The 16,013-nt window shown below is 37.9% G+C and overlaps 1 protein-coding gene across 1 annotated transcript; it reads left to right on the forward strand.

The window, feature by feature from the left end:
* The first annotated feature begins 5,982 nt into the window (after positions 1 to 5,982).
* On the forward strand, positions 5,983 to 9,233 carry LOC135596427 (lysM domain receptor-like kinase 3). The gene is made up of 9 exons (XM_065088478.1): positions 5,983 to 6,637; positions 7,675 to 7,814; positions 7,889 to 7,978; positions 8,062 to 8,167; positions 8,258 to 8,409; positions 8,477 to 8,574; positions 8,653 to 8,791; positions 8,883 to 8,981; positions 9,069 to 9,233. Exons 1-9 carry the CDS (start codon positions 5,983 to 5,985, stop codon positions 9,231 to 9,233), a joined length of 1,644 nt encoding a protein of 547 aa, XP_064944550.1.
* The last annotated feature ends 6,780 nt before the right edge of the window (positions 9,234 to 16,013 follow it).

Below are 16,013 nucleotides of genomic sequence, written 5' to 3' on the forward strand. Positions count from 1 at the left end.
AGTACAAACCATAGCATACATCAAACTGCCTATTGCAGATGAGTATGCACTCTGGACATTCCTTCTTTTTCTTTCTCACTTATAGGATATTGTTTCGAATTAAGCTTGAAATGACCTGCAAGTGGAGAACAAACTACTTTGGCTTTACTCATGTTGAATCTTTCAAGAACCTTTTCAATATAAGTCTCCTGAGATAGCCAAATCTTTCTTTTCTTCCTATCATGAAGAATCTCCATGCCAAGTATTTGTTTCACCGATCCCAAGTCTTTCATGACAAAGACTTAGCTCTTTTTTAAGCTTTTCAATTTTACTAGCATCATGGCCAACAATCAACATATCATCCACATATAGCAGTAAAATAATAAAATCATCATCTGAAAATTTTTTCATAAACACACAATGATCAAATGTGGTTCTATCATACCCTTGGCTCATCATAAATGAATCAAACTTCTTGTACCACTATCTAGGTGCTTGTTTGAGTCCATATAAGCTTTTCTTAAGTTTACACACCATATTTTCTTTTTTCTTGACTTTGAAACCTTCTGGTTGCTCCATGTAAATTTCTTCTTCCAAATCACCATGAAGAAATGTTGTTTTTACATCAAGTTGCTCAACTTCTAAATTCAAGCGGGCAGCCAAACCAAGAACAACTCGGATAAAGGACATTTTCACAATTGGAGAAAATATTTCTTCAAAGTCAATACCTTTCTTCTGATTGAATCCTTTCACAACTAGTCGTGCCTTATATCTTTGTTGTGAGCTATTGTTTTCGGTCTTCAATTTGTAAACCCACTTATTCTTGAGAGCTTTCTTCTCTTTAGGCAACTTTACCAAGTCATAGGTGTGGTTCTCATGCAAAGATCTCATCTCTTCTTGCATGACTTTAACCCACTCATTCTTATGCTCATGAATAATAGCTTCTTGGTAAGTTTCTGGCTCTCCCTCGTCAGTAAGCATAACATACTCATGTGGAGGATATCTGGTAGATGGCTATCGCTCTTTAGTGGATCTTCTCAATGGAATCTCAACTGGTGATGGAGGTGCTTGTTCAGTTGGTTCAACATCATCAACTGTAGGAGTATAATCACTTACATTCTCACCACAATCTTATTGTTCATCTCCCCCATGATCATCATGAATTACAGGTGAAGGAACTGGACCCAAACTCTAAGGAATATAAATAGAGGTTTCTGGCTTCTCAACATTATCACCATCATCAAACAATTGGTCTTCAAGAAACACAACATCTCTACTCATAATAATCTTCTTATTCAGTAGATCCGATAATCTGTACCCAAACTCTTCATGACCATATCCTAAGAAGATACATGCTTTTGCTTTACTATCAAGCTTGGACCTGAACATCACCTTTTAGAGGAACTGATGGAGAAAGATTTATCAGATCAATTGTAGTTCTCGTAGCCTCCCCCCAAAATGACTTTGGTAACTTGGCGTGGGAAAGCATACACCTAATCCTTTCTTCAATTGTTTTGTTCATCCTTTCTGCCACACCGTTCTGTTGAGGAGTTTTAGGGACTGTTTTCTCAAGCCTGATACCATGGAACCTATAATAATTCTCAAAAGGACCCTTGTACTCGGCACCATTATCTGATCAAATACACTTTAGTTTTCTGCCAGTCTCTCTTTCAACACTAACATGAAACTCCTTAAACATCTAGTACCTAGTCTTTAGATTTCAAAGCAAAAGCCCACACTTTTCTAGAATAGTCATCAATAAAATTAACAAAATAAAGAGCACCTCCAAAAGTTCTAGTTTGCATAGTATAAACATCAGTATGAACTAAATCAATAACATCCGATCTTCTAGATGATTGATATGTATGAAATGCAACTCTATGTGTTTTTCCAGCTAAGCAATGATCACAAGATTTAAGAGATGTACCTTACAACTCTGGTAAGAACTGCTTTCTAGCAAGAGTTTGAAGTTCATTCTCGTTGATATGTCCAAGCCTCTTATGCCAAAGATCTATACTTTCATCTTTTTGAATTGCATTAATCTCTCCTTTGTGTAGCTTAGCTCCATGACATAAAAATAGTTAAATTTCTTTCCTCTTGCCATAATTAGAGAACCTTTAGTGAGTTTCCATTTGCTTTCACCAAAATAGTGTGCAAAGCCCTTATCATCAAGTCTACTTGTAGATATCAAGTTAAGACGAATATCTGGAACATGTCTTACATCTTTGAGTATCAATTTGTTCCCAATATTGGTCTCCAAGTAAATATCTCCAATACCTACAATCTTAGATGTACTATTGTTTCCCATTCTGACATTACCAAAATCACAAACAGTGTAAGATCTAAAGAAATCACCATGAGAAGTAACATGAAATAAAGCACGAGAGTAAATTATCCAATTACTGTCCTTAGCTACAAGACTAACACAACCTTCATCACAAACAATAGTGATATTATCTTCAACAGCAACTGTATTGGTCTCTTTCTCATTTTTCTTCATTTCATTATGTTCTCGCTTCCAAAACCTACAGTCTTTCTTTATATGACCTGGCCTGTTACAGTGAAAACATTTGATATTTCTTCTAGACTTAGATCTTTCTCTATATCCATATGGATTTCTGCTATGACTTCTTCCACGTCTTTCATGTTTTTCAGTAACAAATGCACCAAAAGAAGATTCACCATGTTCTTTCCTTCTAGCATCTTTATTTAGCAAACTATCTTTAACCATATCTATAGTTATAGTCCCCTCTGGCGTGGAGTTGCAAATAGTCACCACATACGTTACCCAACTTTCTGGTAAAGAGCTGAGAAGTAATAATTCTTACATCTCATCATCTATATTCTTTTTCATAGCAACCAACTTATTTACAAGACTCTGAAATAGGCTTATGTGCTCAACAATGTTACCACCATCTTTATACTTAAAATTTACAAGCATTCTGATGAGAGAAATTCTATTTCCCACTATCTTTTTCGCAAAGAGGTTTTCTAACCTTTGCAAACAACATTAGCTCTGGTTTCATCTGAAATATGCTCATGCAAGTTTATATCCATCCATCTTCTAATATAGGCAATGGCTTTTCTACGTTGAACTTCCCATTCTTCATCGTCCATAGTAGAAGGTTTATCTTTAACCTTGATAAGCTTATACAAATCTTTACAATAGAGCAAATCTTCCATCAGACGCCTCCAAGTGGAATAATTTGATGAGTTCAATTTAATCATACCATCTGATTGCTCCATTTCGATCACATAAGAAAAACTAGCACCAAACAACCTGATGCTCTGATACCACTTGTTGGGAAAAAACTTGTTAAAGCGAAATATTCTTTTCCCTCTTTATGTATCAAAATTGGTTCCTCATTAAAATACCAACTTGATATCCAAATGAAAATATCAACCAGCACAGCATAAACAATAGAACAAATAATCAATCACACAGTGAGACCAAATCTTTTAACATGAAAAACCCAATATGAGAAAAACCACGGGACTGTAGTCCATCTCAAACTTCCAATGTCAATAGTAATGATAACAGGTTTACAATAGGTCTTCTCTAGAATAACTAGAGAATCACAATAATATCAAGATCATAAATATTATCTCAAGAATAGCATATCTTCATCGGATTTCTTCGTAAGAGAATTCTAGGTCTCAAAAAGTGGGTATAGTAGGAAAATACCTCAGAGAGGGTAAAATGTAGATCAATACCGTTAGGATTATAGAGTTTGCTGCAAAAATTCTCTACATAAAATTTGGACCAAAACTGATAACGTTTGACTATCGATCGACAAATAGAAATCTCAAATATCTTATTGTACATCGCCGCACACATTCACTGTACATACGTACACTGCACGCTATAATTTTGCTACCTCACCTTTTGCCCTTTCTTTTTCTTTCAATTAGTGATTTGGAGTCTATGTCCAATTGTCCAAGCCTACATGTGAGCTGGACCTAACAGATGTCGATCGGAATTTGATCAAAATTTGAAAACTTGTATCGAGAAAAATATATTCGGGAATATCGTGAATACACTCAATGTAACCAAGTCAATGGTTTAATAGAAAGATTCACTCCAAGCAAAACCTATTAAGAATAATCGAAAAGATTTTTTTACAGAAGAAAAACTAAAAGATTAACTTCTTTTTCATTTTATGCAAAGACCCTGTGGATTCTACAATAATAATAAACATATAAATATATATATTTATAAAAATACAATAAACTATAATAATAACACACACACACACACATATATATATATATATATATATATATATATATATATATATATATATATATTACCAATATTTTTGGTTAGTTTCATTCAAATTCGAACTCTGTCAATAATTTTTGATAATATGAGGGTTAGAAAAGAAATTTGAAGTCAAGCAAGTCTTGGGGAAGAGGGCATGAAAGTATATACTTATAGTATATACTTATGTAAAAAAAGATATATTCTTTATCATATATGAGCAAACTATAAGTAATCCCCGGAATTTAGACATTTTCTTATACATCATCTCACGCAAGTCTAAAAATATTCAAAGTTTTCTCACAGACGTATGAGGCATATCGTATCCTAAACCATTATACATTTTCAAGATTTCTTTACCTAAATATGTTTTTTTTGGTATTTGAATTCCTTATCCTAAGAGTAAAATTGAAATAAAAAAGTTATTCCAATAGTGTCTTTCTAAGGGAGTATTTTGTTCACTTTAGTGTTTTTGTCGTCTTAATATTCTTAGAGTATTTTTTTATTGTCGTGTTAACATTGTTGGTAAGTGGCATGAACCTATTTTGATAGGTTGACTTCCTAATTCAATCAGAGTACATTTATTTCAGCATTGTTTGCACCTGCATTACGGTTCCTATAACTAGTAGTCACATTAAAATGGCATCAAAGAGCAACGAAGCCTCTCTCTCTCTCTCTCTCTCTCTCTCTCTCGTTCCCAAAACACCTCAAGTCTCCGTCCTAGTACTTGTTGCCTTTCACGACGATGAGAACCGACTTCTTCCTCCGAAACCTGGAGCTCGACGATAGCCTGGAGCCTGCAGTGGACGACCCCGCCGACGAACCGCTTGGCGTTCCCAAGGACTCCGTCGCAGAGATCGGCTGCCGTATCACCCCTTCGAATGAGGCCCTACTTCAACAGTTGGTGTCCGCCGAAGAAGCTGCAGGAACGGCATGCCGACCGAGAGACGCCGTAGCAGAGCAGCCGCCCCTGCCAATGAGACCAAGAGGACGGACGCAGCAGCCAGAGAGGTCTCCGGCGCCTCCTGCCGGTTGCAGTCATGGCCCGACGACGACGGAGATCCGCGTTGGTGCCTGCAGTTCACGTTACAATACCCGAAGCTCGGTGATTGCGCCCCCGCCAAGGAGCAGCGAGCGATCAAGTACGACGCAGGACAGCAATGCGGGGAAGAAGACGAGGCAAACCAGAAGGAAAAGTTAAGGAAGAGAGGATGTCGTCTAGGGTTGTTCATGTGTACATGCATGCATATTCGTTCGTGGCCTGGGATTCCATCTTCTCGTATAGAGAGATCGTGAATGGTTTGATCTCGTACATGCGCATGTTGTCTCATCGACGTGGTTCCTAATGAACATAATCTCTATTTCTTGGATAATTAGAGCGCGTTGGATTGTCAACTTGTAGTATTAGAAATCTCAAAAGGTCAGGAAGGATTAGTGACGTTATATAGTAAGTAATAAGATGAAGATATTGAGGGATTTGATTCGAGTGAGTCAAAATCGAAGAAGAAAGATGGAGATAGATGACTCCAATTAGTTATTCTGAAGGCCGAAACCATCTGCTTCACAAAAATCCAAGGAAACGAGACAATGGTCATCAGCACGCAGCGGTCTTTCCAAAGCTCGGAGGAGCCAATGGTGGATGATATCAACTCCACGTTCCATACATGGCCAAGGCACTCCGACGGACACAACAACGTCACCACACACGTATAGATAAGCGTTTTGAGGTCTGAGAACCGGTCATGGCTGTTTGGTGGCACACTTCCCTCCTCCTCTTCATCTTCCTCCTCCTCCTTCCGCTCGGCGAGGCTGACGTCCAAGCGGTGAACCCCATGGAGTGCCCCAAACCCTCTCCCGTCCCCGCATGCAGCGCCTTCCTCTACGTCGTCCCGCGCGGCCACAACGCCTCGGACACCGCCGCCCGCTACTCCGCCGACGCGTCGCTCGTCGAGCCCATCAGGCGCCCCTCGGGCGCGACCGACTTCTTGGTCGCCGTGCCGTGCGCGTGCGAGGCGGCCGGCAACGCCACGGCCCTGTTCCACGACACCGTGTATCTGGTGCAGCCCCACGACACGGCGAGCGGCGTCACGGACGTGGTCTTCAGCGGGCTGGCGTGGCGGGTGCCGGAGAACATCACCGACTTCGCGAGCATCACCGTGCGCCTCCCTTGCGGGTGCTCGGCGACGTCGGTCGTGTCGTACGCGGTGCAGTCCGGCGACACGCTGACGTCCATCTCCGAGCTGTTGGACTCGGACGTCGAGGCGATCAAGGCGATGAACCCGGAGCTGATGCCGAATCCCGACTTCTTGAATCCCGGGCAGTTGTTGTTTGTGCCCATGGGCGTGCATGGTTCGCCACCACCACCACCACCACCACCTCCTCCTCCTCCTCCCAAAGGTAAAGGTAGCCGAGGACATTAATTTCTTGATGTTAGGATTATATTTATATTTATAAGGAAGACACATATTAATCGAAGATTAATTAGATTATTTAAGGTTTAAATTAGTATATCTAATTCACAAAATAAGATCAAGATTAACACAAAAAGCAAAGGAAGTTGAAGTATAATAAACTATTCATCTTTTCCTATTAAAGTTTGTAATAATCCTTTTTCCAACAACTTAAGTTTCTTAATTATTGGTTACAAAGTTAATGTAATAAATCATTCATCCTTTTTCTATTAGAGTTCATAAATATATAGAGTTCTATTGTTAAGTTATGATCCAACTCGAATATATTTTATTTGATTCTTTAAATTTTTGTACGACAAAACTCTTTTCTTAGTCATATTTCCCTCTTCATTTCACAGACTAATATTCTACTAATAAAATTATGTTGATCATTAGAATCAGGAATGCAGAAGACTGCAATGATAATCCTCGGCGTCTCTCTCTCCGTACTATTCATGGTGTTCGGTGGTTTATCGATTTGCCTTTACCGAAGGAGGAGACGCGACGAATCCACCGCCGACAGTCTCAACGTAACCGTGAGCAAGAACTCAAGTGCAAGATTCATCACAGCCTTGCAGAGCCAGCTTCTTCCATCCAAGAGTGGTGAAGGTAAACCATAAGGAAAAGAGAGTCAAACTAGACGTGTAGAAAGATGACAAATATTTATGTTTGCGAAATGAAAGAGTTAAATAATAATATATGTTTAGTGGTTTAAGCTTAGTAAACTAAGAATTGCTAAGGATTGAAATGAATAGTTTTATATTAGAAAGGATTAAAGAGTATTTCTAAGGATCGAAGAAGTTATTTAACTTGTAATATATTTGATCCACAACTTCAAAAAGAAAACCTTTTGAGTTGCATTTGAATTCTTCAAAATAAAATAAATAAATAAATAAATAAATAAATAAATAAATAAATAAATAAATAAATAAATCTAACGTTCCACGTTGTTTCTCAATCCCTCATAGCTTGAAACTTGTGCAGGCACCGCGACATTCATGTCAGAGAGGCCTGTGACGTTTAGTCTGGAAGAGGTTGATAGAGCCACAGCAAGCTTCCACGATTCGAGAAAGATTGGTGAAGGAGGGTACGGCAGTGTGTATTTGGGAATCTTGGGAACACAGGTAATCGAAATTTCAAGCTCAGTCTTTATTCCCGAAGCGGAGGAACATCTGAAAGTCGAGTTTTGTGTTCACAGGAAGTTGCCATCAAAAAGATGAAGTCAAGCAAATCCAAGGAGTTCTTCGCTGAGCTGAATGTGTTGTGCAAAGTGCATCACAGAAATGTGGTAGGTTAATGATTATAAGTTTGTAAGAAACAAAAAAAAAGCCTTTCAACCCAACACTTGATTGCAATGAAGTCTTTTGTCAGGTTGAACTGATTGGTTATGCAGCAGGAGATGACCACCTTTACTTGGTCTACGAGTATCTTCAGAATGGCTCCTTGAGCGACCATCTCCATGATCCACTGCTCAAAGGTTAGCACCCAAGCAATCGCCTTCCTCAGTATAATCTTCGACAGTGCAATGCAAACTAAAATCATATATATGAAACCACCGCCCCAGCAGGTCATCAACCTATCTCATGGACTGCAAGAACACAGATCGGATTGGATGCTGCCAGGGGAATCGAGTACATCCATGAACACACCAAAGCCACCTGCGTTCATCGCGATATAAAGACCAGTAACATTCTGCTGGATAGTGTGCTGAGAGCAAAAGTGAGTACCTGCATTGGCCCACCCCTTAAGGTTCTTCATGTGTTCTTCTCATTGGTTCTTGGAACAGGTTGCAGACTTTGGGTTGGCAAAGCTTGTGGAGCAAAGTGATGAGGACTGGTGTTTCGCGACTCGCTTGGTTGGAACTCCTGGTTACCTTCCACCAGAGTTCGTATGGATATCATTCAGTAGTCTCTCGTGATGAAGTGGTTTCCTTTGATCTATTGCGTTTTGTTCTGTCGTCAGGTCTGTTAGGGAGCTTCAGATGAGCACCAAATCCGATGTGTTTGCCTTTGGAGTTGTTCTTGCTGAGCTTGTTACGGGAGAAAGAGCTCTCATTCCCGACAAGAAAGATGCTTGCAAGATGAGATCACTGGTTACAGCTGTAAGCGCTGTTCTTCGAGCTCTCTCTCCTCCAGCTTGAGAATTCTACGCAACAATTAACTGCTAATCATGTGATAATTAAACCGCATCAGATGAAAGAAGTTTCCGCCTCGGACGATCCGAATGCTGCTCTGGAAGAGATCATCGATCGAAATCTTGATCATGTCTACCCTACGGAAGAAGTACGGAAGGTTCGTATTCCATGGTTAAGTGCTACAACGCTTGCATTATTTCTGTGATACTGATGCAGTAATGGCCTGTCGGTGATCCATTTTTAGATGGTGGACGTGGCGATGTGGTGTTTGAGTGATGATCCCGTAAGCAGACCTGAGATGAGGGAGATCACAACGAACCTATCACAGATAGTGATGGCTTCTATAGAGTGGGAAGCATCACTCGGTGGCAACAGCCAAGTCTTCAGTGGCATCTTTACTGGAAGATGAGAAGTGGTGAGGACAAACGCATGTAATCCTAGTTGGAAAAAATATGTTAAACTGGAATAATTATTTTTCGTGTATTAAAATGGGTTTCTCATCAAAATAGCAACTTGTTATCAAAAACACATATTAAAATAGTAGAGTAATAAATCAATCATATAGTAAGATCAAATTTTTAACGTGAAAAATCTAATGCGGAAAAAAACTATGCGATCGTAGTCCACCTCAAACTTTCAGGATCACAATATCTTGGCTCAAGAATAGCATATCATCAACACATCACATGGATGATTAAGAATTCTAGGTCTCACAAAGTAGATATAGTAGGAAAATACTTCAGAGAGGATAAATTGTAGATCAGCACTATTAGGATTGTAGAACTTACTACAAGGATTCTCCACATATAATTTAGGTCAAAACTGATAAAGTTTAACCCTTCGTCGTCAAGCAGAAAGCTCAAATCTTATTTTTTTCTCTATGTTCTTTTCTCTCCCCGTGTGTCGCCATTGTTCGCTCGCTGCACGCACACCTCGTTCACTGCCCTCAATTGCACACATCTCGTTCTTTTTTTTTTCTTTTTTTCTTTTGATAAATCAGATTTGGGCTTACATGCTTCAAGCTCACATATGGGTTGTACCCAACAATTCTCCCCCTTCAGCTCATATGGTGGGTTGTACTAAGCTCGCTCTTCGCCTACATGCTTCAAGCTTCTCCTTAGGCAAAGACTTTGTCAACATATTTGATCTATTCTTATTGGTATGCACCTTTTCCAATTGTAGTTCTTTCATCTCAAGCATATCACGAATCCAGTGATATCTCACATCAATATGCTTAGATCTAGAATGGTATGTTGAATTTTTGGAGAGGTGAATGATACTCTAACTATCACAATAAACAGCATATCCTTCCTATTTCAAGCCCAATTCCTGTAGAAACATTTTCATCCATAAAGTTTTCTCGCAGGCTTCAGTAAATGCTATGTATTTTGCTTTTGTGGTTGATAGTGTTGAATCTCGGATTTTGATGATGAAGTCAATTGTCATTTGTTTATCTAATTTATATGTTGAGATAAGTGTGCAGGATTGACTACAATGACAGTAAGACATGCAGCAAGTGTTATGCCGGAGTCAAAACCAAGATCACATTGGGAGTTCGAGAGTTCATCAAAAGTCCGGATGTTCGTCGGAAGTTCTACGGGAACCAGCCGAGAAGTCCAGGAGCTTGCCATAGAAGCTCGTCAGAACTCGCCAAGAAGATCATCGCAAAGTCTAGGAGCGTGCTGGGAGTCCGTCGGAGTATCACCGAGAGTTCGTCGAATGTTCGCCGGAAGCTCGCAGGAGGAAGCGGTTGATGCACCGAAACACAAATTGCAGTAATGATATCTTAATTATCGTAGTTAGAGTGTAAATTAAGTTAGGATTGGGAGGTGATCCCACTAACTTAATCAGGGGCCAACTGGGCCCTTAACAAACTCAAATTGGGCTGAATGGAATAGCCCATTTGGTCCCTGAAATCCTGGCCGGCGGTGGTACTGTCTGGGAGACTCAGTCTCCCAAGATTTCTGGGTGGTGGTACCGCCCCTGTCAAGCGTGGTACCATCTGAGCTCGGTCTTCGAGCGCTGTCAAGCGGTAGTACCACCCAAACTGAGCGGTGGTACCGCCTAGTGCCCGATGACAGGTGGTAGTACCACCCAGTAATGGTGGTGGTATCGCCAGGACCCCAAAAATCTGGGATTGGGCACTTTTTGGCTCCATTTTTGAATACCAATAGGGTCTATAAATATCCCACCCTTTCCTGCATGAAAGGGCAACAAAATTCTTGAAATACTCTTGAGTCTTGAGGCCTTAAAGTATTATAAAAGTTAGAGTTCTCATCCTTCTTTCTAAGTGTTGAGATCATCTAAGAGAGGAGTGAAAACTTGTAAGGGTTGTCTCCTAAGCCCGACAAAAGGAGAAACATTGTAAAAGGGTGATTGGCCTTCGCCTATTAAAAGAAGGCCTCTGGTAGACACCGATGACCTCGGCGGAGGAGGAAGCCGATAGTGGATGTAGGTCATGTTGATCAAACCACTCTAAAATCTCAGTTTGCATTTACTTTGAGCATCTTTCCTTTATAGCAAACTGCCTCTCCTCCTTACTGTGCTTTAAATACTTTTATATTTGCTTTGATGTGAAACATCTTTCGAGATCAGCTTTCTGCAAAGACTTTACAAAATCTACGTTTTTTTCATTTGTGTGATTTACATTGCTGTAAATCACCTTAGTGCTCTCTTGCATTTTCACTTAAGACTTTAAGTTCAAATTCCTTCCGAAATGAATTGAGTTGAAATCATTCTCGTTGAATCGACTTTAATCGAAACAAGGTTTTTGAAATAGCGAAAGTTTTCTGTTGCACTAATTCACCCCACCCTCTTAGTGTGCTCTTAATCCTAACAATTGGTATTAGAGCGAGGTTCACTCTCAATTGGCTTAAAAACCAAGAGAGATGACATTTGCCAGAAACCAAGAGGGTCACCCAATTATACGTCCACCCATATTCAATGAGATGGATTACACCTATTGGAAGACTCGAATGAGGATCTTCCTAATTTCTGTGGATTTTGAACTTTGGAACATTGTAGAAAATGGATTTCAAAAGTCTTCTCTTCCAATGATCGATTGGAATGAATTGGAGAAGAAGACTTTCGCTTTAAACGCAAAGGCTATGAATGCCTTATTTTGTGCACTAGATAAAAACGAGTTCAACCGTATTTCGATTTGTGAAACGACTTTTGATATTTGGCACACACTCGAAGTGACTCACGAAGGCACGAGTAGAGTTAAATAGTTAAAAATCAATCTTTTAGTACATTCTTATGAATTATTTCGAATGAAACTGAGTGAGACCATTGGAGACATATATACCCATTTTACGAATATTGTCATTGGTTTAAAAGGACTTGGTAAAAGTTTTTTGAATTTTGAGCTCGTTAATAAAGTTTTAAAATCTATTCCAAAGAGTTGGCCAAAGATTTAAACAACTTTCCTCTTGAAGAATTAATTGGGTCATTAATTACCTATGAAATGACATGCAAAGCTCATGAAAAGCTTGAGGACACCCTTCCAAAGAACAGGAAGGATATGACACTAAGAACACAAAAAGACCACTTGAGAGAAAACTCAAGTGATGAGGACTTTGATAATGACTTGGCACTTTTAATAAGAAAATTTTAAAAATACATTAAAAGAAATAAATTTAAAAATGACACTAAAAATAAATTTGAACCCAAGAAAGATCAAGTAATTTGCTACGAATGCAAGAAGCCAGGATACTACAAGAGTGAATGTCCCCAATCCAAGAAGAGGACACCGAAGAAGAAGACGTTCAAAGCAACATGAGATGACTCAAGCACATCCAAAGAAGAGGAGCCCAACACCGAGCAAGTTGCTCACTATGCACTAATGGCCATTGGAGAGGAGGTATCAAGTTCAATTGATGCAAATTTATCATATGATGAATTATTAAATGCTTTTCATGATTTATTTGATGAATGTAAAATAATTATTAAAAATATAAATTATAAAAAAAGGAGCATGATTCTCTTGTTAGTAATTTTGATAAATTAAAAATTGAGCATAATGATAGTTTAGCTCCATGTACGAAATGTTATGATTTAGAAATACTCCAAAAGGAGAACTTGCTACTCAAGGATACTTTGAAGAAATTTGAGATTGGTAGCAAGTCATTGAATATGATCCTTATCAATAAGGGTCATGTTCATAAAAGAAGTGGAATCGGATTTGTGAGTAGCTCTCATCAAAATCCAACCACCTTCAGTAAAGGCCCTATGTTGCATATTTCACCCCAAAACAAATGCAACTTTTGTTGCAAACATGGACATAAAGCTTATTATTGTTTAGTTCACACAAATTGATTTGGGTTCCTAAATGAATCATAAAAAAATCAATGCAATATGATAAGCAATATAAATCGATTTTTAAGGCACCCAAGGTCAAATGGATACCTAAAAATCATCCTCTTTTGTAGAAACGTCCCATCACAAGCTAGGAGCAAGAGATGATACATTGATAGTCGATGCTCAAGGTATATGACCAGAGATCCATCTCAATTCTCTAAGCTCACTAGCATAGACGAAGGATATGTCACCTTCGGAGACAACAACAAGGGTAAAATCATTGGCAAAGGAATCATAGGTAACAAATCCAACTTCTTTATTGAAGATGCTTTGTTAGTAGATAGTTTAAAACATAACTTCTTGAGCATTAGTCAATTATGTGATAAAGAATATATTGTTAAATTTGAATCTAATACTTGCATTATTGAAAAACCACACAAAAACATATCTATGATTGCATTAAAACAAAATAACGTATATACCATTGACATTAATGATCTTTGCAATGAAATATGTTTTTTGGTTTTGAATGATGATGCTTGGTTTTGGCATAGAAGATTAGGTCATGCTAGCATGAAACTAATCACCCAACTTTCAACTAAAGAACTTGTAAGAGGAATTCCTCATATCAAGTTCGTCAAAGATAATGTGTGTGATGCTTGTCAATTAGGAAAACAAATAAAAAGTAACTTCAAACCCAAGAATCAATTAAGCACCTCTAGACCTTTGTAATTGATCCATATGGACTTGTTCGAACCAATTTCTACATCAAGCCTAGGAGGTAGCAAATACGCTTTTGTCATTGTAGATGATTATAGTAGATACACATAAACTTATTTTTTGGCACACAAAAGTGAATGCCTTAGGTTCTCTAAGTTTTGCAAATGTGTTCAAAATGAAAAGGGTTTTATGATTTTATCAATTCGAAGTGATCACGGTGGTGAATTTTAAAACCGTGATTTCTAAGAATTTTATGAATCTAATGGATACAACTATAACTTCTCTGCTCCAAGAAATCCTCAACAAAATGGAGTAGTAGAAAGAAAGAATAGAAATTTATAAGAAATGACTAGAACCATGTTGAATGAACATAGTCTACCCAAATATTTTTGGGCCGAAGCCGTAAACACGACATGCTATGTCATGAGTAGAGTTCTAGTAAGACCCTTACTCACCAAAACTCCTTATGAGTTATGGAACAACAAAAAACCTAATGTTTTATATTTTAAAGTTTTTGGGTGTAAGTGTTTTATCTTGAATGAAAAATATGCCTTAGGAAAATTTGATGCTAAGTCCGATAAAGGAATTTTTCTTAGCTATTTTTCGATTTCTAAAGCATTTCGTATCTTTAATAAAAGAACCTTGATTATAGAAGAATCCATTCATGTTGTTTTTAATGAGATTTTTGAAATTAAGAAAAATGATTTTGATGATGATGTTAACTTTGATACTTTGAATTTAAATAAAACCCCTTCTCTAACTAGCAACTTGGATGCATCCACTTCCGAAACATCCTTACCCAAGGATTGGAAGTATGTAGATGCTCATCCTAAGGAGTTAATCATAGGAGACACATTTAAAAGGGTTCAAACACGTTCTTCTCTTAAATATTTTTGTGCCAACGCTGCTTTTCTCTCCCAAATTGAACCTAAATGTATTGACGAAGCCATAAAAGATGATTCATGGATTATCACAATGCAAGATAAGTTAAATCAATTTGAGAGAAATGAGGTGTGGAAGCTTGTTCCTAGGCCAAATGACCATTTAGTTATTGGTACTAAATGGGTCTTTAGAAACAAGCAAGATGAATCTGATATCAGGGTTAGAAACAAGGCTAGATTAATGGTCAAATGTTTTAACTAAGAAGAAGGTATCGATTACGAAAATACCTTCGTTCCTATGGCTCGATTAGAAGCCATAAGGATGCTCCTTGCCTATGCTAGTAGTAATAATTTTAAGTTGTTTCAAATGGATGTTAAAAGTGCTTTCCTTAATAGCTTTATTTTTGAAGAAGTTTATATTGAACAAGCTCCCGGATTTGAGAATGATAGTTTCCCTAATCATATGTTTAAACCGATTAAAGCTTTCTATGGTTTAAAATAAGCTCCAAGGGCTTGGTATGAGAGACTTAGTTTATTTCTTATTGAAAATAATTTATCTAAAGGCAAGGTCGATACTACATTGTTTATCAAAAATTTTGAAAATAATTTTCTAATTGTTCAAATTTATGTTGATGATATTATTTTCGGTTCAACTAATGAATCTCTTTATGAATCATTTGCTAAAAGTATGAGTTTTAAATTTGAAATGAGTTTGATGGGGGAATTAACTTTCTTTTTGGGCTTACAAATCAAACTACTAAGTAATGATACATTTCTTAGTCAAACAAAATATGCTTTAGATTTGCTAAAAAGGTTCAATATGAATAGCTCAAAAGCTATCAACACACCTATGAGCACCTCCACTAAGTTAGAAATTGATGAAAGTGGAGAAAACTTTAATCAAAAAGCTTATAGGGGTATGATAGGAAGTTTACTTTACCTCACTGCAACTAGACCGGATATCATGTTTAGTGTAGGACTATGTACTAGGCTTCAATATAATCCTAAGATATCTCATCTCAAAGCAGTTAAAAGAATACTTAGATATCTTAAAGTAACCACAAATCTAGGATTATGGTATCCAAAATCCGAGAATTTTGAGCTAATTGCTTATGCTGATGCAGATTTTGCTGGATATAGATTAGATAGAAAAAGCACATCCGGAACATGTCAGGACACGCACTTGTTTCTTGATCATCCAAGAAAGAAAACTCGATTGCACTATCTACAACCGAAGCTGAGTACATTGTAGCTAGTGCATGCTATGCACAAGTTGTGTGGATGAAAAA

This window comes from Musa acuminata, chromosome BXJ1-11 (genome assembly GCF_036884655.1).
Source record: "Musa acuminata AAA Group cultivar baxijiao chromosome BXJ1-11, Cavendish_Baxijiao_AAA, whole genome shotgun sequence".
In the NCBI taxonomy this organism is placed as follows: Eukaryota; Viridiplantae; Streptophyta; class Magnoliopsida; order Zingiberales; family Musaceae; genus Musa; species Musa acuminata.

Excerpts from the sequence above, each read along its gene's own strand:
- LOC135596427 (XM_065088478.1), top strand. The coding sequence starts at position 5,983 with ATGGCTGTTTGGTGGCACACTTCCCTCCTCCTCTTCATCTTCCTCCTC. Across the intron at positions 8,410-8,476 it reads ATAGTGTGCTGAGAGCAAAA|GTTGCAGACTTTGGGTTGGC; the intron begins GTGAGTACCTGC and ends TTCTTGGAACAG. Across the intron at positions 8,575-8,652 it reads CCTGGTTACCTTCCACCAGA|GTCTGTTAGGGAGCTTCAGA; the intron begins GTTCGTATGGAT and ends TTCTGTCGTCAG.